General features: G+C 34.3%; 1 protein-coding gene across 1 annotated transcript in view; it reads left to right on the top strand.

The window, feature by feature from the left end:
• LOC129222986 (zinc finger C2HC domain-containing protein 1A-like) overlaps positions 1 to 24,137 on the top strand; it is a 61,585-nt gene that overhangs the window by 7,195 nt on the left and 30,253 nt on the right. Inside the window, exons 3-7 of the mRNA XM_054857550.1 lie at positions 1,782 to 1,931; positions 3,034 to 3,178; positions 5,042 to 5,193; positions 5,814 to 6,022; positions 17,271 to 17,369. Of these exons, the coding sequence (XP_054713525.1) occupies positions 1,782 to 1,931; positions 3,034 to 3,178; positions 5,042 to 5,193; positions 5,814 to 6,022; positions 17,271 to 17,369 (755 nt within the window). The remainder of the gene's footprint in view (positions 1 to 1,781; positions 1,932 to 3,033; positions 3,179 to 5,041; positions 5,194 to 5,813; positions 6,023 to 17,270; positions 17,370 to 24,137) is intronic.

Raw genomic sequence — 24,137 nt, 5'->3', positions numbered from 1 at the left:
TAACTACAGCCAAAACCAATTGAAATGCTCATTATTTAAACATTAGGACGAATGAAAACTCGTCTGTTTAATGGCTTGGGTGGATTTATTTTCTGATATTATTTAATACCTGCTCTTCCTTGCTACAAATACTACAGGATGCCCAGGCTTGTTTGCGAACAATCTTTTAATTTCCTTTTTCGAGTTGATATACTTAAGTCAAAAATTTTTTTATCACAAGATCTGCAAGTTATCGGGTATACATAGTAGCTAAATTCTTTATTTTAAAAGATTACAAACTTTACTTAACATAATTTAGTGATGAAATGTGGTCTGGGGCTGCTTGAACGCTGGGTTCAAGTAGCCCCATTTTAAAGCAACCAGTGCACTTTTACTAACTTATATTAGTTACTATGTTAATTATATAGCTATAACCCCTAAAACACTGACATTTTATTAAGAAATAGAATGCAAACATAAAACTATCTTGACCTTGATGATATCAGATGTTTCCACGAACTTACATGCGAAAGTTTGCAAACAATAAAAACAACTGTTTAGACAACTTGCAATCATAACTTCAATCGGAAAAAGGCGAGAATAGCAGAAACTCTGTTTTATACTTCAGCTTCTACCTAGTACTGCTACCTGTCACGCAGAAGGTTTTTAAAGTCTATACATTGAGTTTTATAGGACCAGAACGGATTTTAAACACTTCCTTCTCAGAGGTTCAAGTAACCCCTGGAGGCTCAAGTAGCCCCAGTTTACGGTACTAAAATCGGTTTCTATGGGTAAAATATCCTGCTAAGCCATGGGGGAAAGTATCTGAGCCTCCCGCTTAGTTTTGCATATGGGCGCCCATGGTTGAGCTGGGTGGTTAGCCTCTTAAAGTGAAGGTGAAAGCTTGGGTAATTAACTGAGAAACGCAGTAACAAACTGTCTGATATTTATTCATAGTTCTGCCTTACTCCAACTAAGAAGCGGCAACTATCAGCTTAATGTTTTGAACACTTTTACCTGTCACTTACCTTTTTTTTTCTTTAAATTTTTAACCCTAAGATTTGTTTTCAATTTTTTGAGTTTTGTTGTTTGCTTGCAAAAGGTGTTTTTTCTCACACTGAGGGCGTTTACGAAAGAAATGCAATGAACAGGCTAAAAGTGGGGAATAGGGATAAACGATTGTACCGTTTATAACCGTTTCATGACTCAACTGCTAAGGAGTAGAAAGTTTCTATGCATGGGGATTTTTTTCTTGCATGGAAACCAGCTTTTTGATCAAAAAACGAGAAAACAATCTCTTTGTCACGTGTCGCCTCTTCAAATAAATACATGTTCTGGTTTATGGGAGGAATTAACAAATGACTTCTTTGATGTTACAAGTAGCACTAAGCTTAAATTTGAAAATGTTTAACAGCAAAATGTTTCTTTTGCATTCATTATTCTGAAGTTATACCGTCAGATCTCGTTTTAACAAAGTTAAAGAGAACCTTTGTTTGCAAACCAGTTTGTTTTAGTGAAATTTCGTTACACCGAAATTGCTGCAACCCTATGGCAACATAATTAGAGAGTCTCAAGAGTCTTTGCAATAACGGAATTTTCGTCATAACGGTTTTCAATTGAACAGTAAACCACTGCAAACGCTTTTCTGATCAATGTATTGAAAATCAATTTCTTATCTAACTTAGTTTTATGTTTTGAACAAAGAATATTTTTTGAAAAATCTCGCAGTGAAAAGGCCAGGAAACGTTTAATAGTGGTAAAAGCAAAAACTCTTTCACTAAATGTATTCAATTTTAATGCAGATCAGGCACCAGAATGTATGCGAAAAGAATGCTGTAAAAAAGAGAAAAGTGTTCGATTCTTCGAAACAGAGGGCTCCAGAGGAAGCGCAGAAGATTCAAACAAGAACAAAGCCCCAGCCAAAACAAGTCCCTTCAAAAAACGAGGTAAGTGTTATCCAGTTTTAAAGGTACAGCATTCTCATCTTCTAAATACTCGGCAAATTCTGAAAAGTAGCAATTTTGAAGGAAACATGAAAGTTTATTTCTTTCTATTTTAACTTTCTGTTTCATGTTAGTGTTCTTTGGATTTTTGGCAGTTAACCCTTCCATTTAAGAAATACAGACTGATGTATTTTTAATGCTCACCCTTTTTTTTTCTTTGTTTGCTCCAAGACAGAGGAGAAGTTCACCTGCCATGTGTACTGGTTATCTCCAAATTTTTAATTTTGCCACTTGCATCCCTTTGCTTTCACTACCTCAATTGAACTTGGCAAGTACAAAGCTGAGGGAAATAAAAATCTATTTATTTTTCTAAAATTTAATTAGTTGCATGTACGTTTTGTTTGCTTGAGAAAACTTACATTATTTCCTACTATTCTATGGCAAATAAGAATATACTATTTAAACAGCAAGGAATCCTCAAATATATAATAGCTAATTCACTGATCGAGTAACGCTCTTGATGTTATCAACAATGAAACTCGCCCCACGACATGATAATGTGATAATATGTTTTGGTAATGTTTGACATGCAGAGAAATGCTTTATTTTGACAAGGCTGAACTGGATCAGGTAACTTACCTGTTTTACTGTAAGACTGTCATTTTAGGAGAATGAAGAAACGAAAAAGTGTGTCAACAATGAACGCTATCGATTGGAGTTTAGTGTTTATCCACTGAGGTTAGGGTTAAAATTTCAAATATCAAAATATCACCAAACAGGTAATTGCTTCGTTCAAATGTAGAATCAATTTTCACCCGTCATACCTTGAGGGACGATTTTCTAGTTTTAACAATATTTATCAATGTTTTAGGATATTTGACTGCAAAGAATGTGTTATTTCCCAGTTAAAGAACAATGCTGCCAAATATATTTTTTGTAAATTGAACGTGCAGCTCCACTAGTAAAACCCGTTCTTAAACTTAAATATGATTTTCCAAGCATTTTCTCACGATTTACACAATAAAAAAGATCCAAAGATCATTTAGAAATAGATTTCTCAAAAATCAGGCGTTTAAGGGTTAATCTGAGACGAGTTCTCTCTTTACCCCAGAAGAACGAATCGAAACAGAAGAAGAGCAACTGGCGAGAGAAACACGAAGAACTGATCCAAACCATACAGAGGGCTCGAGGCAAAGACGATGGGAAAGACAAAGCGACGTCTGGCGAAGGCCCTGCCCAGAAGAAAGTGCCTTCAGGTAAAGATTTTATTCTCCTCAAAATTTGATTGTAAATTTACTCAAGGCGTTAAAATACTAATTGGATATTTTTTATAGAGGAGTGAAATTCCTTCTGGTGGAGTAAATTATTCAAAAACAGCAGTAAATTCCAAGGAGAAACTACCACATTTAATATATTATGTTAGTTATAACATAAACCAAGGAGAAACTAACATACAATACATTTGACAATTTGCATTTAAAACAAATCATTAAAATGTAATAGTTAAAAAATTCCACGTGCTTTTTTAAAAATTGAGCAATCAAGAAAATTGCTTATTGACCATAGCATCAGCCAAGCGATCTCTATTGTATTTTTGATTGGCCTGACCAGTCAAACGACCCTTTTTACTGAATAGCTGCTCCAAAAATGATCTCACAACAATTTTTTTTTTGTCAAAATTCGTCGAAAATTCAGATCATATGTTGTCATAAAAAAAAATTCAGACCTATATGTTGTCATAAAAAAAAATTCGAACTGTCAAAAACTTCAATGATTTTGAAAAACTAACCAGTCGACTTGGACACAAGAAAAGACATATTTACTACGCCATAGAAGCAAACTTTCATCTTTAATATCTTTTCTCCATAAAACAGTCCAAGGATCCAAGAATGTATAACTTAAAACATGCAAAAAAAAAAAAAAAAAAAAATCGATGCATTAATGCATCTAAGTTTTAATAAAATTTGAGAAACACCAGGTAATTAACTGGCTGCAATTCTTGATAGCAAAATCTTTACTGTGTAATAAACGAACTTAAGCTATTATTTCCCCCCCCCCTCCCCCATTTTCCATGATGCTAAGTTTTTAGTTCAAGTACAAACCTTATAAATGCGCTTGACGATATTTTTGAGGCGTTTTTCCATGTTTCAATGAATGAACCCACTTGTAAAAAAGCGTTGCGTTAAAAATATCTCGGAAGAGCATGTTATCAGATCGTTAAATTTGGATGCAAACAGACGCTATAATGGTCATGAACTTGATGGAACATTCATCAAAATCTCCTACGACCACGATATTTTGTGTTAGTGGGGATCAAGGGCATTTGAAACAGATATTGTAGACAGTTCTATTACTCTTTTTGGAACCATCGAAACAATGAGAAGCCAAAGAACTTTTTGACACAGAATCGACAAGAATCGATATTTGTTATAGATTTCAGAACAGGAAATAGCAAATCATTTGAGTCTAAAAGTTTTGCTTAGTTGTAATTCACAAAAAGTCAACTCTTTTCTTTCGTAATTTTTTACTCAATATGATTTCTAAATACGACAAAAATAAAGCATTACGTTTTATTTTCAGGAATTAAAGCATTAAATTAAGGTGACCAACCAACAAAATGTCTGGATACAGTCCCGTTTTAAACCTTTTTCAAATTTTGATCTCGTTTGCCGTTTTTCTTAAACTTTTGTTAATACTGAACTGTTTCTCATTTGGGTTTGCCATGAGAGTTATACTTCTTTTGGCCTTAGGAACCGTATCAATGTACTTTTGTAACTAATGCAGCTTACATATGTATTATTAAGTTGTATTTCATTGCAATTAATTTAAGGGTAAAGTTTAGAGAGAGAAAAAAAGGACTGTAAAAATGCGATTCATTGTAGTATATCATCCAGATTGTATTCGTAGTCTAAAGAGAACTATTGGTATCTTAAGAAACAATACAACAAAAGCTTTTTATGAAGCTAATGCTCAATTTTAGTTATTTAACTACCAATACCTTAGAGAAATAAAGTCATAATCTCTGAAGAAGTATTCTTTATTTCCTGAAGAAGTCTCATATATCATTTAGGGAACTAATAGTGTGAAGTTTGAACAATTTTAATCATGCATTTTTGCAGATTACGTCCAATGCCCGTCTTGCCAGCGACATTTTAACCAGCGAGCTGCAGAACGCCACATTCCCTGGTGCCAGCAGAAGAAAAACTCTCAGCCGTCCAAGTCTCCTCAGCCCATGGTTGAAGCTAAAGAGAAACTTATTGCCCGAGTGAGGGTGAGTCTAATAAATGATTTATCATTAATTGTGAGGGATAAAAACTTAATCTTAGTTCATTGGTCTAGCATGCCTTTGTTTACCAAATCTCTTATGCAATGTCATTTATTATTCCATCATTAAAAATTACTATTATCCAGAGCATCATGATTTGCTAATTGCGCCACGACGTCATTTGGAGCAAATAAACCATGGATTTAGTTTCCGGTTTTACTAAAGAGAAAAGAAAGTATAGAATTCATGTAAGAACAAACCGAATCCTTGAACTTATAAATTTCAGAAGGAGTTTCTTTCAATCTTATGATAACTTAGTAGATCCTTCAGTTTCTCACCTTTGGTTTACGTCTTGCTTTTTCAAGTGTTTTTACTTGCCCGTTTTCCTTTCTTTTACAGCAAGTAGAAATATATAAGTCTCTTTTCTTCAAAAAGTGCCATTTTAAATACCTAAAAAAGGATAATGAACGCTGATCACATTTCCAAAGAACTCGTTAACCGCCAGAAAAGTTAAACTGCCCCGAAAAAAAAAAAAAAAAACTTCCGTTTCAGCCTGACAGATTTGAATTTGTCTGGAACGAACTAAAGTTAAATTATTATTATTATTATTATTATTTTTGTTTCAGTATCGGCCACCTCAAGGAAAAGCTCGCATTCTGCATCGCAAAATGAAAACGGCCCACTCGTCACCTAATCTGAATTTAGTTTCAGAGAGACAACAAGAGGGACCTCGCTCTTCTCCACCCACTTTGCTGGACAAGCGGAATAACACAAGAAACGCCACACTGGACAGAGTCAACAACAACGTGCCTCAGAAAACCCATTACAGGAGAAGGTAAGAGGATTTTTTCACGACCCTTCAGCAGTGGCGCAACCAGAAAAAAGTCTTTTTTGGAAAGGGGGTCCTGGGGTCCTTCCCCGGAAAAGTTTTGAAACTTGTAGTATTAAAAACGCAAGCTGATGTTGGGGGGGGGGGGGGGAGCCAGGCACAGGGGTCTCAGCGGAAATTTCTAGAAATTGAAGTCTTACAAACGCGATTATAGGCCCTATTTATAGACTTTAGGGTAAGGGATGGAATTCAAGGACTCACTCCAATCGATTTTTTTTAATAGATCGAAATCAGTTCCTCAAAAACTCAATTGTGTACAAACGTTGAACATTTTACGAAAAGGGGGTTCTGAAGCCCTTCCCTGGAAAAAATTTCAAAATTATGGTCCTAAAAACTTAAGCAAAATTTTATATTCAGGGGCTATTACAATTAATTTTTTTGTAAGTGTAAGTTTAAAAAACTCAATTTTCTATGATATTAGAGAAAGGTGGTGTGGGAATCCTTGGCCGACTTGAATTCAGTCCTGAAATTCGAGTCTTAAAAACGCGATAGTAAGACTATATTTTGTAATATTAGTGCCGCAGTAATTTTTCAAAATTAAAGTTCCAAAAACGAAATTTTAGGTGATTTTCGATGTTGTCGAGTATTTGGAGACTTCCCCCTGGAATTTTTTGCAAAATTGGAGATCTGGAAACTGAATTTCAGATGCTCCAAAATGCTTTCGGTGTGCGTGCGGGGGGGGGGGGGGGATAATACTTTGAAGATTTTCTTATTTTCAGGCTTACTAGGGAAAAAAGAGAAAGAAGAGTCTTTGGATTACCCTTCTGGTTGTGCCACTGCCCTTCAGATAAGATTTCTTCGCATTTTACAAGTGCATTATGCACCCCATTTTCCCTGAAATATTCATGTTTTGTGCATCAAATATTGTAATAATAATTTTCTACATTATCATGTCAAGAAATTGTAAAATGTAGAAGTATTTCTAATGTTTTTCTTTAAGGCATACAAATACGCCTGATGATTTACAGAGGAGTTAAATATGCGAACACAATGAAGACCACAACGTTGATCAATTCTATTAAAAAATAAAAAAGGGGGAAAAAAACTTTTTTAAGGATTAAGTAGATAATGGCAGAGAAATAATAGATGCGTTTGATATCGATTCTTAACATTTCGAATGTTTGACATCTTGAATTAGATAAAACAATAAAGAAAATATCATTCAAATTTAATGTTCTAAAATTTCCAATAGCGTTTTTTCTCCATTATCACGATGCTAATTTTTTTTGTTAAAAAAACAAAGCATGAAAGTACCCTCGACAAAATTTTTGAAGCTTATTTCCAATTTTCAGCGAGTGAAATTCGTTCGTAGAGACGTTAAGAATATCTTTGGTAAAAGGAAAAGGTTCATCCGAACGCTTTCTCTTTAACCCAGAAGAAAACCAGGTTAGAGAGAGTGAAAGAAAATTACAAATACTGCTAGTAAACACTTGAACACCTTCAGGTCCTAGAAATTTAAAGGAGAAATCTACTGTATTTTTGTTTAAAACTGCACTTCAGTAATTCAGTCGCAGCTTCAAAAGTATGAAACGCACTACCTGAAAAAAGGGAAACCGTGAAAAATTTCAATAGTTTAACTTCAAATTTTGTTATTATGTTTCTCTAACATGCTGGCAAATATCCGGAAAATTTAGTACGTTTGATGGAAAACTCTGCGTGATATAAGCCGAAAACCTTTAAAAAAACTGTATTTTTTCAAATAAATGCTTATATTCCCGTGGGCATAAGAGATACTTTCACGAAAATACAAAAAAAAAAAAAATACAGTCGACTCCCGCTGCAACGCGATTCGACTTACGCGGAAGGGCTATACGCGAATTTTTCACGAGTTAGGAATTTTAGAGCTAACGCGAGTTCCTCATCGACAGCACGAATTTTTCCAGAAGGAGGTATCAGTTTTGTTATTGGCTACTAAATATTGATTTAGTGTAACGTTATCACAGCATCACTGACAGCGAAAGTTCTCACACCAAACTAGTCTACGCATCGCGCTGTTATTAGTCCGTGGTGTTTGTGACAAAAATACCCAAAACATTTCACTTCCGGATACCAGTCTGAAATTTTGCACAGTGCTTATGCACATATTTTAGAACAAAAATCCACCGGGAGGCATTTGATCAGAGGTCATAAATCCCTATGATGACGTCATCAGAATTGCCGCCTTATTACGAAACGCACGTTCGTTTAACTGCTTAGAACTTTATTATGGATCTTAATATTGTGATATTAAAGTATATCATTTAAAAGCGCTTTAAAAGAGTTGTTTAATAGTGATTGATTTTTTTTCCTATCACAAATAGTTTAAGAGTTATTACATTTATATATACCGTATAGTATATTTATATATACCGTATAGTATATACCGTATTCTATTACGGTTTGAAATCGATAACTTCGATTGTCTTCGACTGTCCATCAAGCATTTAAGTTTTCATATAGCTTGTATTCATTCCTTTACGTCATTTTTAATAAGCAAAACGTATTAAAAACTCGCAGTATTTTTTAGAATAAATTTTTCTCTTACACATAGCTTGCAATCATTTCTTTAATGTGCTTTTGAAAAAGTAAAATATTTAATGACTTGAGTGTTCGTAATCTAGGTCCCATCTACGCCCTGCTAAAATCTATTCAGTGGGTTATGCGCTATGCCGAATGAGTATGGCGAAGATAAAATGTTGGTCATGTTAGGTGGTCTCCACATAGAAATAGCTGTTTCATCTGCAATAGGTACATGGCTTGAAAGAAGTGGATGAACTGAACTCCTAGTAGAAACTCATGTAACAACATCGGGAAAAAGCAGAAGGAATACTGAAAGTTTCGCATGTGAGGAGAAGTCGATACGCTCACGATTTTTCAGTAACCACTCTCCAAATTCTATTAGAGAAAAGGTTTCAAATTCAAAAAGAGATATACACGAAACATTTACAGACTGGGTTAAGCGAAATCAAAAGAATCGTTTCAGTTTAAGTAATGGAAGATCACCATGGAGCTAAAATGTATACTTTTAAATCTGGTGCGCATTATTCGTCAAGGTAATTTCTCAGGTTTTTTTGTCACTCTTGAGAACATATGTCCATGGATCTTGATCATACAAATTATGCCCGATGGCCTTCAGTATTTCTGTTCAATTTGAAGCAGTTACAAGAGATGCATCCAGCTATTTTGCAGGAGTTTCATAGAGGAAATATATCTGGCTCCAAAGCTGAGAGAAATTTTCCAGGATGGCACACGACCATTTGCGTGAGCAAAACAACAAATTAAATTTTAAAAAATCAACTAATCTATCACGTTTGAGTCATGAGGCGTCATTAATACAACGGATGGTTGTTGGACCGGAAGTTGTGCGCATGATTGGGGAGTTTGAAGAAAATTAGTGCCTGGAAGTCTGACGTCACTACTGAAGAGCTAGATACTAGATGCATGAATATACTAGAAGCTTTTGTATCCGGTATCAAACTCATGTTTCCAGCCTAGTTGAAACATTTGAAGAACACGGGAATCCTTTTGAAGATGACGAGTTAACTACAGTAAACAGCAACAGAATTATTTTCTCGGAAGAAAGTGCCATTTCTATGATGTCAGCGTAGGCATATTCAATACATTTGTAGATCACTTAGTGTTAAAAAAAATTATCCACACATGACGTTATTAAAAGAAACAATCTCCTCTTGATGAGCAGCAAAAAAAAAAAAAAAAGAAAAAAAAATCTGTACGGTCCAAAGAAAAGCAAAAAATTGTTGATTTGAGGAGGGACAGCACTCTTTTTGTTAAGCTATATGTTGCCTGACAAGCAAGGCAAGTGGACGTAAAAGAATTTGTTCCCCATGAAAACAGTTCGTGTCCACCTTCTATATTCAACCTTGGCAAACTTAGGAAACCAAGTAATAAGTCCAACGTAGTTTCTTGTATCGTCCAATCTATTGGACTGGTTTTGACAGCTATTCCGGAAACAAATGCTTCTTTTCATATCATTGATGGGGTTGCACTGATTCACATGCTTGTTCCTCAGTCTACTCGAACTGTCCAACAATAATGCAATCAGATTGTAAAGTCGTACATTTTAATGAGACTAAAAAGCGTTTATAAGGTAGATTTAGTTTTTGATCGGTATTTAAAAGGAAGTTTGAAAAGCAGCACGAGACAATCGAGAGGATATGAGCCAAGAATAAATATTAAATCCAATAATTTGATACCAAAGTCATTTACAAAATTTCTTGCGAAAGATAAAAATAAAGAGGAGCTTTTAGACGAATTTTTGGCAGAAAATCTCGTGAAGATGGATCTACCAGATGGGAAGCAGGTTGTATGCACCTACAAAGACATTGTAATTGCTTAATATTTTGAAGCCATTTATCTCTCGTTTCCCACGAAGAAGCCGTCATGAGGCTATTCCTTCATGTGTAGCATGCAATAGAATACTCGGGTCATACAAAGTTCACCGTGAAAACTATTGACAGTGATGATGTAATGATTGCTATATTCCGAGTTCCGAAACTGCAAGAGCTATGGGTGGAGGATGGAAGTGGAAAATATCTGCAGTATCTTCCGATCCACGTTTTGCATCGTAAAATTCCACAAGGTGTTCCAGGTTTTCTGCCCTTTCTAAATGTCTTTACAGGAGTTGACACGGTGTCTTGTTTTGCCAGCATTGGTAAAACTACTACATGGAGAACGTGGATGGCGTTTACAGATGTTGACAAAGCTTTTTTTGTACTGTATCGAAGTACCCGAGAGCATCAATGAAGACGATGAGCATTTCCAACTTATTTAGCGCTTCATCGTCCTTACGTATCATTCATCAAGCTCAGTGGAAACCATTAATGAGGCTAGGAGAACTTTCTTCACTTAGCAAAACAGACCAGTTGAATGTATTCCACCATCTAGCAACGTTCTTCTGCATAACCTTAAGAGAGCAATATTGCAGTGTTTACTATAGACAAAATGTCTTCAGCGAAATTTTTAGCTCTTGGATCCATGTCAGAGTGGATGTAAAAAAAATCGGTGAAAAATCTCTGGAATGCACACCCCGAAATAACAATGGGGAAATTACAGGAAATTATATCATGCAAGTGCAAAGATATGTGTACACGCTATCGATGCGTCAGATCAGATCTCAATTGTTCACTTCTTTGTCGTTGTGAGAGTCAGTGCAATATGTAAAACGATCCTTAAAAAAACTTATTACAGTTTTCGTTATAACAGGTACTTTTTCTTTGTATTAAAACGTGTAATTTTCGTCTATTTCTCTTGTATGTTTAAAATGTAAGCATTTTTAACAAAATTTTTTTATTATATGCTAGCATTAATAGTTAAGTCCTCGATCCATTTCGGCGGTGACTTTGATTGATTATTTCTGCATTTTAACCTCTCTTTCATTCAGTATACAGGTAAAATAGTGACAAAAGGTGTTAAAACATGAAGTACAAATTTAAATTTAATGAAACTGAAAAGGTTTTTTATAATGCAGGTATAACAGTAAAATATTTACTCCAATATCGGAGAATACAGAATATCAATTTTCACGTTGATATTGTAATAATTATCAAACGGTTTGTCTTAGAAAATAAAACTAAGCACTGTTGAAGAGCTTTTTTAAACGTCTTTCATATAATGTATTTGAATTTTATAAAATTATGACCTATTATGTAGTACTAAGCAGTTAAACCAACGTACTAACCGATACATGGCGGCCATTTTGATGACGTCACCACAGGGGGTTTTGACCTCCAATCAATTGCCTCCCGGCGTTTTTTTGTTCTCTTATATGAACATAAGCTCTGTACAAAATTTCATACTGGTATCCGGAAGTGAAATGTTTTTGCACAAACTCCACCGACTATATTGCATCAAATTAACCACTCAGCATCTTTCATTTTTCATTTAATTTTTTTTCACTCTAATTTTTAAAGTTGATGAAATACAATGGCACCTTAGTGCGCTGTTTCATCCAAAGCTTGCAGATGGGGAGAAAAAGAAAGTTTCTGCTAAAAAGAAAAAAAAGTTTAAGATTCTCGATATGCTTGAAAAACTACAAAACGTCGACGGTAGCACGACAATGAGTACGAGTGAATCTTCCATACGTCCAATTAAAAGTCAAAACAAAAAGATATCCGTAAAAGTTCAGAACATAGTTTCAATTTTGAAGCTTGCAGAGTAGTGTAAGTAAAGTAAATATGTATTATGAAAATGGAAGCTGCTCTTGTACTGCGGATTAAAGAGATCTGGAAGAGAGGCTTTTGCATAAATGGAAACGTGACAAAAGAAAAAGCGAAGCAAACGTATTTAAAAATGTTTTTAAAAAGAATAACGATCTGATCCTGGAGTATAAATCATCACCATCTTTATTTTTCAATTCATGAATATTATTACAGTATCTACTGTACAGTACTATTATAATGCGGCTTTTATTATTGCTATTTAATGTGCGTGCCGTGTTGTTTTATTTTATGTCTATCCCTAAAACCGATCATTCATTTTGTGCATCTTAAAGTATTTTATGTTGAATAAAACGGCTCTTTTTATTTTTTAAAAACAGTAAAAGTTCAGCTCTTTATGTAAGAAACTGTAATGTGTCGTTGAGGGATGCTTTAAAGTAGTTTGAGGGGTGTTTAACAGTGACTAAAAGAATTTGGTACGTTTCTAAAAAATTGTATCTACATTTTTCTACAACGCGAAATTTCGACTTACGCAAGGAGTCTTGGAACGCATCCCTCGCGTAAGTCGGGACTCGACTGAAAATTCAAGATTAGTTTTTAACCTATTTCTGAAATTTATAGCTTATTCACAGATATTTACGATGAAAAATGACCAAAAACCTTTTTTTTTTTTGTTTCCTCAATTTGTTGCTGGTCCCAGAAATGAATGGTAGACTTAATTTTTATTGGAAAATGACAGCCGGAGTGTACTTTGTATGTAAAAAAAATACAGAGCAATTGGTCTTTTATTTCTCGGGAAATCCGTAAAAATGTGAATTTTTGAAAGTGTCTCAATTTTTTTGGTCATATAGTGTAATTTACTTAAAATTTTCTTTACCGATCAAAAATTCTTCTTTTGAATTATTATTCGATTCGTAGTCAAATAGAAAGCTAATTGCGATCAGGATTTCTTCTGCCTTTGCACAGCAGCTTGATGAGACCTCATTTGGAGTACGATATTCAGTTTTGGTCTCCTTATCCCTCTTTAGACCTAGCGTTCGTTGTACCGGACATAATCTTTAAACAGCTGCTAATCATTCAATATAAGGATTGGGAGACAGAGAGTGGCTCATTTTTCCAACCATGGATTCTCGTCTGAGAAACGAAGTTTTCTTTCCCCTGATTTTTTCAAAAATATATAATCTTTAATTAATTGTTTCAAACGCATATATTATGTTTTATTATTGTTTGAATAACATTTTATAATGAAGTTTGTTTGGTATTTTATCGATTTTTTTAAAAATATGAAACATTGATTTCAAAAATATAATTCCGGAATATTGGACGTGCCATGACTCTTTTAATTTTTCTATTACACAAACTTGAACTTTTGTCTATAAGGTACCCTTTACCATAGTACACTACCAAATATAAGCATTTTTGGTCAAGTATTTCATAATTCCGACGGAAGGGGTAAGAAAAATATTATTTATTGGAATGGATTCAGAGGAGGAAAACGAAGTTAGTAAATGAACTTTCTAATTCAGATTATGATTCCAGGCTTGGAAAGTTTAATATGTATATTGATGTATATGATATAATGATGTATATGATGTGTATATTATATCTCATCAAAAACAGCCCTGTTGTAAAAATTTCCCCGCCAAGAAAACCTTTAACTTTTCCGCACAAAAAAGAAAACCTGCATCCTAAACCTAAAAACCCTCAGCCAGAAAAAGTTATGATATCTAGTTTGCCCGCCAAGTATCTGCCAAACTATCATCCTCCCTCTTCTCCTTTTTCATCACAGCTACTTCCGTTAGAACCTCCTCCCACCTTCAACTCCTCAGAAATATGGATAGATCTTTTAAATTGTTTATCTTGTTTGGCGGGAAGCTTTTTGCTCACCAAGCAACCACTTCACTTTGAAAAGCTTTTCGCCAAACAGGCTAAACAATTTAAAAGATCTATCCATATTTCTGAGGAGTTGAAGGTGGGAGGAGGTTCTAATGGAAGTAGCTGTGATGAAAAAGGAGAAGAGGGAGGATGATAGTTTGGCAGATACTTGGCGGGCAAACTAGATATCATAACTTTTTCTGGCTGAGGGTTTTTAGGTTTAGGATGCAGGTTTTCTTTTTTGTGCGGAAAAGTTAAAGGTTTTCTTGGCGGGGAAATTTTTACAACAGGGTTGTTTTTGATGAGATATCACATCTTTTTGCATTTATATTATTATTTTGTCTGTATTTTTAGAATTGAGAACATCAAGTCAAAAAATTTTCAATTGAAACAACGCTGTTTTGTGTTTTTAAGGAACAACAATGGCTAGCCTAATTTTACTTCAAGTCTGACTATTAAGATTCTATGTTCATTTGCGAGAATTGGGGGGTTTAAATTTTATTACAATCCTTGTATCCTCTCTCTGTTGCAAAGAAAATTTCTTGGATAATAAAATACTTTATTTTAAATTATATTGCTTTCGAGTATTTTACAACTTCGCAATTAATTCTATTAGTTTCTTTATTTGACAGATTATTCAACATTTTCATGAAGGTTTCTTTGAATGTTTTACAGCTTGAGGGCTATTTTAATCTAGCTTTTCATTTTTTGTTTAATTACATTTTTTCTTAAATCGTGGATTATTTTACATTTTATGGGATAATTTTAATTGTTTGTGATTTATCTTTTTCTTGATAGAAGTCTTTGTCTTGTTTAATACCTAGTTTTGTTTAAAAGTTCATTTAAAAATCGAAATAACGCATGTTATTATTACCAAGCAAAAAAAAAAAAAAAAAAAACCTAAGCCATTAAATATTTTAAATTTGAATGTGTCAGAAGATCTATACAACTTTACTCGATGTCAAATCGTGGATATCCCAAATTTGCCATAGCGAATGCGCATGTTGCGCGCGGACTAAGCTCATTAAAAGTCTTGCTTAGATTAATTGCAAAAAAATTTTCAGCTAACAAATTGCTGCAAAGCACGGATATCCACACACGTATTTCATGTATTTTCAATTCATTATGTATTGTTTGTGAAAAATCCATTAATTTAGAAAATAAGCAAACCAATAAAAAAAGTGCTATTTTTCGCTTTCAATTAAAAAGTTATATGTACCGTATTCATATGCGTACAGTTTCATATAATTTGTCACGCAAAATATTGTAATGGTTTAACCCCAGTTTCGCGCCGACATTCAAAATTTCTTTCCTCCATAAATATATCAAAACTGAAAAACAGGAAGAAAAGAAATTTTGTATCGGCGAAACTGGGGGGGAGGTGGAGGAACAGCATTCTAATCTCATTCATTAATTTGTTTCTCTGCTTAAGTATAAACAAACAACATAGAATCTGAAAACAGAGAGCCCAATGAGCTAATCTGCGCGCATGCGCAGTCACTGTGGCAAATTTGCGATATCCACGATTTAACGTCTAGTTGCAACTGTTGGATATGTTTTAGTCTTGATTGAATTTCATTTCCTAAGACAACTTTGGAATAACTGTTAGATCTACTCTAACCTTGCAATTGCATTCCGAGATAAACAAACCTTATGATCTGAGAGTAAGTACATAAGAATTTAGGGAAAATTAGTGATTTTCAAACTTTAATTACTCCGGCCCATGATGTCCCTGGGGGTCGAATTTTTGTATATGTATTCAATGGCCTCCCAAGAACATGTATACAAAAATTCACTACCGTAGCCCCCCGGGGGTCTGTGATAGAACCCCGGGAAGGTACAATTTGGGGGTAAAAACGAGGGGGAAGGGGAGGGAGGTCAAATGGCACAAAAGGCACATCAGTAGGGCACAAGGAATGTGTGTGCGAAATTTCAGCTTGATTCCTTTTTTCGTCTGGGCTGTAGCCCTGTCAAAGAAAGCGAAAACATTTTGGAACAGCGATTTTATAACTTTAATACCTCCTCCCCCTGATGGTCTAGGGGATTGTATTTTGGTTTACGGCGTCAGGGACCACTAGAAATTAAGTGTACCAAAAATCAACTCCGGGGGTCTTCATGGGGCTGAGATACAGAGGGGTGAAAAACCCAAAAAACCCCAATTCGTTCTGTCGCGTAATCTTGTTCTTGGTCGCTTTCTTTTCTTTCGTCTTTGGCGGTGGATTTGCTTCTGTTGGCTGCTGACGTTTGGTTTCCTTGGCGGGGCGGGACGCTCCCGCGTCCCGTAATGTATATTGACTTGAGCGAAGGAGACTACGAAGGTGGGATCCGGCTAGTTAAGTTCAATTAGATGTTCATGGGCTAAATTTCTGCATAGATGGCAAAATCAAGGGGCTCGTTATTCCAAGCTTTTCAAACCCGAGACTATTCTTGAAATAATGAAAAATTACTAATTCAACAGGGTGGGCATATGGAATAGTTTATCGAAAGCAGCTGTTACTTGCAATCGAGTGGATAGTTTTAAGAGTGCTACTGGAATTGCATTGGGGAATGATAAATCGACTAGGATCAGCTTAACTGGATCCAGAGACTGTAGCAGGTCGTCACTTTTGTGTTTGTATTAGAATCAAGCAATCTAGTTTCGAATACATCAGTGGAATATATTATTTGGGGAAAAAAACAGAGTAAGATAAGTTAATTGTTGTGACAGTTTTTTTTTTCTTTTTAAGTATCATCACTAATTTAGGTGTAATTTTTCTTGGCTTTCTCTAAGATGAGCGGTGAGTCAACCTTAGAAACATTCCAGGAAGAGAGTACTTAGTGATAGTTAATGTGAAAAACTGAAAGCTTATGTATTGTGAAGTCGAGCGATAATCATGATTTGTCGTTTCTATCATGGAATGAGTTGGAATACTTCAGATAAACGAAAACTCGGAAGAGAAAAATATTTTCATTTGTATTAATTCAGTAGTCATATCTTCCTTTGTATTAATTAATTTTATTTATCAACCTAATGCATATTTTACGTACCATATACTTTAATACTTTCTTATTTTGTATAAAACATTTTCCTAAGTATTGGTTTAAAATGCGTATTATTTAAGTAACTTACGTTGGACAAGGTTTTATACCTTTTCTGTAATGAAAACCTTTTTCTTTTTCAGAAGTGGCAGTCGTAGTCGTGAAAAAGAGCAGACGATTACTTTGGATTTACCTCAACATATTATAAAATTCAAAGAAAAATTTCCCAATCATATTTACAAAAGGTAATTTCACGTTCGTTTGCACTATTGGATATATGTATTTTTAAGTCAATGAAGGTAAAACTCGTGCTTTTATGCTCTCCTTTTAGTGCGGATTTTCTCCGCATCAATACTTTTTGACCGATTTGTCACTAGTTTTTATTTACAGCATATCTATAATGCGTTAAAATAATTTGTTAATAATTTGTTCAAATTACTTATTAAATTTTAAAAAAGGAAAAAAATCACCGGAAGGTAGCGTATTGCAAATCATCCACATAAAAAAATAGGTATGACCATAGACTAATAATAAGAATAGACCGAGCTATGGCAACCCTTTGCTGCTCATGAACCAAACCATGTGACTAGTGGATATCCTAGCAACAGCGGGCGTTGATCGTAGCAGACGATCAATGCCCGCTAGAAATAAAATAAATAGAATTAATGGAACGCGGAATAATGATCTTTTATGGAGTCCGATTTGTAAATTTGTTATTCTAAGTTGTAAATATTTTGTTAATATAGTGAGTTTTTTGTTGAGATAGTACTGTGCATTTTCTTTAGTCAGTTTCAATAACTCTCTAAGCAATTAAAGATGCAAGCGCCCCAATACAATCGGCAAACGGTAAGCTTTTTACCTACAATTTCAATGTAAGATTCCGATTAGTACATTTTTGCGTTAACGCAAAACGTTTACTCCATTACGTTCACGCCAACGATGACGTAACAGTTCCAAATGAAATATAAGTTACTGAAAAGTGTGATCAAAAACTAATTACTAATGTCAAAATAATTCATAACTAAACGAAAAACAGTTCAATCTCTGCACCTGGAAAAAAAATTATAATGAAAACACATTACTTAAAATACATGTCGAGTGCCAAACTATAGATAATGTTGCCATCTAGCAACCATGCTGCCAAAGTTTTCGCCAAGCCTTCCACCAGTCACATGATGTATCCATGAACCAATTTTTTCATCAGTAAGTCTGGGAAAGCTCGGTCTACTCTTATTATTAGTCTATGGGTACGACTATATTTCATCAAATGTCTCAAAGTTGATGTGAAAATCTCAAATAAAAGAAGTTAAAAAAAAAAAAAAAATTCCATCTGCAACAATGTCCAGATAGTTGGAAAAACTTAGGGACAAGGATTTTTTTTTGAGCAATCACGATTGCTTATTGCTTTCATTTGACTGTTTTTGGCGTGCTATCATTTTTCCCACCGGCGCGGCGCCACCCTCTGCCAGCACCATCCGTCGCGGCGGCCGGCCTCACGATGCTGCTCTTCTAGCGAAAAACCGTCTCCAGGTTGCGTCCATATCCTACACACACACACGCATACATACACGCACCAACACACACGCACACACAAACACATACACACACACAAACACATACACACACATAAACAAACACCACCATACACACACATACACAAACACCACCATACACACACATACCCCTAAACACATACACAAACACATACACACACGCATGCATACAGACACCTACACATACACACAAATACACACAACTGCCCACACATTCATGCCTGCACACAGACACACACACACATACAAACACACACTCGTGATTGCGAAAAACATAATTTGAATTCAAGATGACAAAATTCAAATTAATTTTTTCATTTTTTTTTTCGTTTCATCAGGAATGTCATAAATTCATTTATCGATTCAAATTTTAAATAAAAAAACACATGCTATTCGCAACTCCAGAGCTCGAATTCGCAACTCCAACAAACTATAGGGGACGCTGCAGTCACTGTCTAATGGCAGATGAAAAAACTAAAACAAACGCACGCCGTAACGTATAAATTGCTTCTAAACTTAGGAAATGACAGAAATTTTTCTTCGCATGTATGATTTTTTGTTCTTTATTCATTTGAAAAGATTTTTCAAAGTCTTGGTTATTCTGACCCATATAGAAAGAGATTAGAAATCAAAAAGTATTACGAAAGTAAAAAATTAATGCAGAACACACAGTAAGTTGTTCTGAAGCAGCCATTTTCACGATGTTGAATTTGGTATTCATAAATTTTTGGTTCGCTTCGAACAGCATTTTCATTTTGTACTGTTTTTTCTATACATTAGTACATATTATGTCCAATTTCGTGACATTTTCGGCATTTTTTGACATTTTTGTGACATTTCCGGCATTTGTTGACATTTTTGTCACATAGTGCACATACGTGACAGACTGTCAAGAGTAACATTTAACGCTAGATAATTTATTTCTATGACTATATAATTGGATATCAAAAGAAATCATCATGCATTTAATTCATTCGTCATGGAAATGATTTAACTGAAATGCGAAATCTTGTCAAGATACATTATTCTTTCACACAATACTAAAACCATAGCCCTATAAGCAGATTTTTGGCGACACTCTTCTACCGATAATGACAGCTTTTGCAGAGCAATAAAATAAAGTTGGCGCGATATTTTAGCGATAAAAATTCCAAGCTTTTATTTTTTATTGTTCAGATTCTTAACGTTCTTTTTGGATTTTTCAATTTGTTCTGCGATAAATATTTTCAAGAAAATTTATTTGCATGCTGTCCATTTCAGTTGGATGCTATAGTAACAAGATTATTTAAATCATTTATGTGGAATTAGGTTAAGGAAAAGCAGTAATTTTTCAGCATGGCCCTAGTGTCCAGTCAATGCTGTTAAGTCCGCTTTTTTTCATCGAATTGAAAAACTGATATTTATTCAAATTCACTCAGAACAAGATAAATAAAATGTGTACTCACAGTTTATATCAATTTTTTTTTTGATGTTACGCTGTTGCGAATGACGGTTTCAAATGATGAATTACGCAAATAAAAAAAATACACATAACAAACTGTTTGTTTTGCCCAAAATGAACACGTGGAACGCAATGTTTTAGTTTTTTCGGCAGTTTTGTAAATCACTTCAAGGTAGCGTGTTCGAGCTCTGGAGTTGCGAATGCAGTACCTTGCGGTGTAATAATACTAAAGGAAAAGGTAAAACATTCCATTCCATGTGTTTTCTTTGGGGTAAATTACAGGTTTCATGCAGTTTGTGGTGTAGTGTAATTTCAGAAGAATAGAAAGGAAAAATTTCCACAAACACGATGAAAAATTACTGTCATTCACTAAGCGTCAAAGCAAGTTATAAGTTACGGCATGCGTTTGTTTTACCTTTTTCATCCGCCATCAGACAGTTGCTGCAGCGCCCCCTAAAGTTTATTGCAGTTTCGAATAAATAACAACATGATATCAATAACATGAAAAAATGTATTACAATATAAAACCTGACGTTCAGATAACATTAAAACTATCATCATCTTGAACAACCATACAACGTATTAACATTCAAAACCAACATTTTATTAAACAAATTTCAAAATATATTGCTTGCAGAGGTTTTGGAATTACAAGGACCTACCTCACTTTTGCAATGCATAAATTCGTGAGCTTTTGAATGTCCGAAATAAAAGTGAAGATGCTTGTCTTGAAGCTCATCATAACTTTATGTATTTAAAAAATTGAAGTTGAAACTGTATTAACTGATGAATAAGTATTTTTGAATTTTGAATCTTAATCATGAGGATCATTTTGCTTCAATTCATAATTTCATCTAACTTCTAAGTGTAAAAACAAAGAATGCTTTGATTTATCTTCTAAGATAATAAGCCTACGCTCATTTCACAAAGACACGATGAAAACAAATTTACTTATGTGTGAAATTAAAAAATGCGTTATATTAGTAACTAGTAAAAATACCCGGTGTTGCCTGGGTCAGTAATAATTGTGAGAAACAATCGCTACTTTCTTTCGTTTTCTGTTTTAACTGAAAGAATTCAAAACACACCGCTTTGACGAGATTAAAAATCGAGCTTCTTCCTTACCCATAAAAGTAAAATAACAATAAGTATAAAGAACGAACGAGTATTCATTTAGAAACGAAAGCACGAATTGAAGCATACAAAAATTTGAATTATTTCCAAGATATGAACTAACAAAAACAAAGATTACTAAAAAAACCGTGCGCTTTATTAAATTTAATAGTACACACACACAAAAAAAAAAAAAAAAGCTCTCTACTATGTTTCCCTAAGTGCAAAAAGTAGAGTTTCCAAATGTTTAAATGACTTTAAACTCATGTTTGCTCCGGAGAAGCCTGGATTCAAAATTTTCATTATGATTACTTTTAATATTGCAGTTGTAAGGCAGCGAATTTTCGTAATAACGAATTTTATATTTAATCATTTAATGGGGAAATTACATGACATTTACTGTTTTCCATCATAAAGTTTTTAAACTAAGTTTTTTAGGAATAAATTATAGCCTAAGTTGCTCCCTGATAATGTAACTATCTATGGTGAAAAAATGGTTAAAATCGGCTCAGTAATTTTGAAGATTACTTCGGACATTAATACATACATACACACAGAAGTAGCCATTTATGTATAACGATGATAAACGTTAGATTATATGATGAGATTAAAAATACGTTGGATTAGTAATTTTAAACGTATTTTTAAATATAACAATAAAAAATGCATTTTCAAAATTTTAATTTGAATTGTAGTACATGATCATTATAATAAGTATTTTTGAACATTAATTGTGAGGAATAATTTGCTTCAAATTTGTTACAAATATTGCTGCATTCAATATTTGTAACAAACTTCTAAATGTAGAAATTAAGAGCGTTTGATTTGTGTGGTCAGATGTTATAGTTACATAAATTCCACAAAAACACTAGATATACTTTCTTATTTCGTTACTGTCCAACCACGGAATTTTCAAACTTCCAGATAAGACGAATCTATGTGAATAAGAGGGAAAAGTAAAAATTTGATGCGCGTATTCCGCTCATTTGAATGAGACTCTGCTTCTGCAAAACTTGATATCGGTAAAAAAAATAATAGATTCGTCCATTTCTGGCTGTAAAACGGATGTTTGTCTCTCCATACAATCCGCGGTCAGACAGTACTTTAGATTAGTATTTCTAAACGTTCTTTTAAATCTAAAAATTAATGATGTAATTAATGGATCGCTTGAAAATTACTAAAATTAATTAAAGCGTAAAACTACTTCAAACTCAGGAATGACTCTGTATTACCTTTCTACTGCCTGAACTGAATAACTAAGGTGAAACACGATTTACAGTATCAGAAATGGCAGGGGAGGGAAGACTGAAATGTTAAAGATTGGCTTCAACACCGATTGCAAATGGTGTGGAAGAAAATAATATAAACAGTGGCGTATCTAGCATAGCTGACGCCCGGGGCGGTAACTTGTGGTGTCACCCCCACACAAACACAAAAGGGGGGAAAAAAAGGGTTTTTATATCTTTTACTAATAGTAAAGCTCAAAGTTTGTCTTGATCTCTGTCGGGATGTCTGTCCGGATGTCTCTCTATGACGTGCATAGCGCCTAAACCGTTCGGCCGATTCTCACGAAATTTGGCACAGCATTATTTTATAGCCTGGGGGTGTGCACTTTGAAGCAATTTTTTGAAAATTCGATTTTGTTCTTTTTCTATTCCAATTTTAAGAACATTTTACCGAGCAAAGTATCATAACGTGAGCGAGTCAATTTCCAAATTATCATAACGTGAAACCGTAACATGGGCGAGCAAATGAACATAGCAAATATACAGGCGAACCAAATGACCTTTTAATTTTCTACTACGGGCAAAGCCGTGCGGGTACCGCTAGTTCAATATAAAAGGAAACAGGATATTCATACAATTTAACTACATTTTGCGTTATAACGAAATTTTAGTGGTACAAAAGACAAATGAAAATTATGAAAGCTTTTCATATAAGTTGCCTAACACGCAAATGCGCAGGCCGTCGAGAGGTCAAAAAAGGAAGGGTGTGTGTATGAAACTGAGGCCCTTTAATTATATTTCAATCATATCTCTAATATGGGAAAAGATAATGGGGTCAGATGTTTGGTTTTAGAGGAAGTCACTACTAGGTCTTAGTATTGACAATATGAATCTAATCCTGAGTATAGAATTCACTCCATGATTATGGGTCCGGATTTCAAATTTGTAGTCTTAAAAACGCATTTTAGTTTCATATTTTTCAAAAACTTGCAATTCCACTTTGGGTGTCACCCCCCAGACGGGTGAAGCTTGGGAAGGACCGTCCCCCCCCCCCCCCGAAGCCATTGATGTAAAGCAACATGTTTCTTAATAAGAATAAGAGACCTAATATTTCATCGATAGCATGCATTTTTTTTTTTTGTTTTAACTATACGAGTACAAGCAGCAGCAGGTTTCCTCGTAACTTAATTTTATTTCTATTTTAATCATGCAGCCTTCGGAGACCCATTGGTTCGTCTACAAATATAATCTCATATTAAACCAAATATGAACGTGCCATTGGGGTAGTTCAGTTAGTGCATTTAAGTTTTTCGATCAGTATGGTTTAGAGCAAAAATTGAGATTTCGTTTGTTTAACATACTTATTACGAGAAATGAATTGTGTTACGTCATCTACGACTCTCTGAATTGGATAGTTATCAAGTAGAAAACGCTTGCAAAAACATTGTTGTAATATCTGGAAAACAGAAAAATGGTGAGACAAGATTCGAAACATTGAAAAAAGAAATTTGTTCAATCTCCACTGTGAATTTGTATAACAGACGAATTCATTTTGTTGTAGGCATATTTGTACACAGCAACTACAACCCAAATTCAAAATAATAGAATATCAGAACTGTTTGAACAAAACTTGTCCCTGAGTCGGGAAAAATAAACGCATGCAAATTAAGAAGAGTAAAG

The sequence above is a fragment of the Uloborus diversus genome, chromosome 5, assembly GCF_026930045.1.
Source record: "Uloborus diversus isolate 005 chromosome 5, Udiv.v.3.1, whole genome shotgun sequence".
In the NCBI taxonomy this organism is placed as follows: Eukaryota; Metazoa; Arthropoda; class Arachnida; order Araneae; family Uloboridae; genus Uloborus; species Uloborus diversus.
The sequence above is the reverse complement of the archived record's forward strand: the minus strand, read 5'-3'. Positions and strand labels throughout refer to the sequence as shown.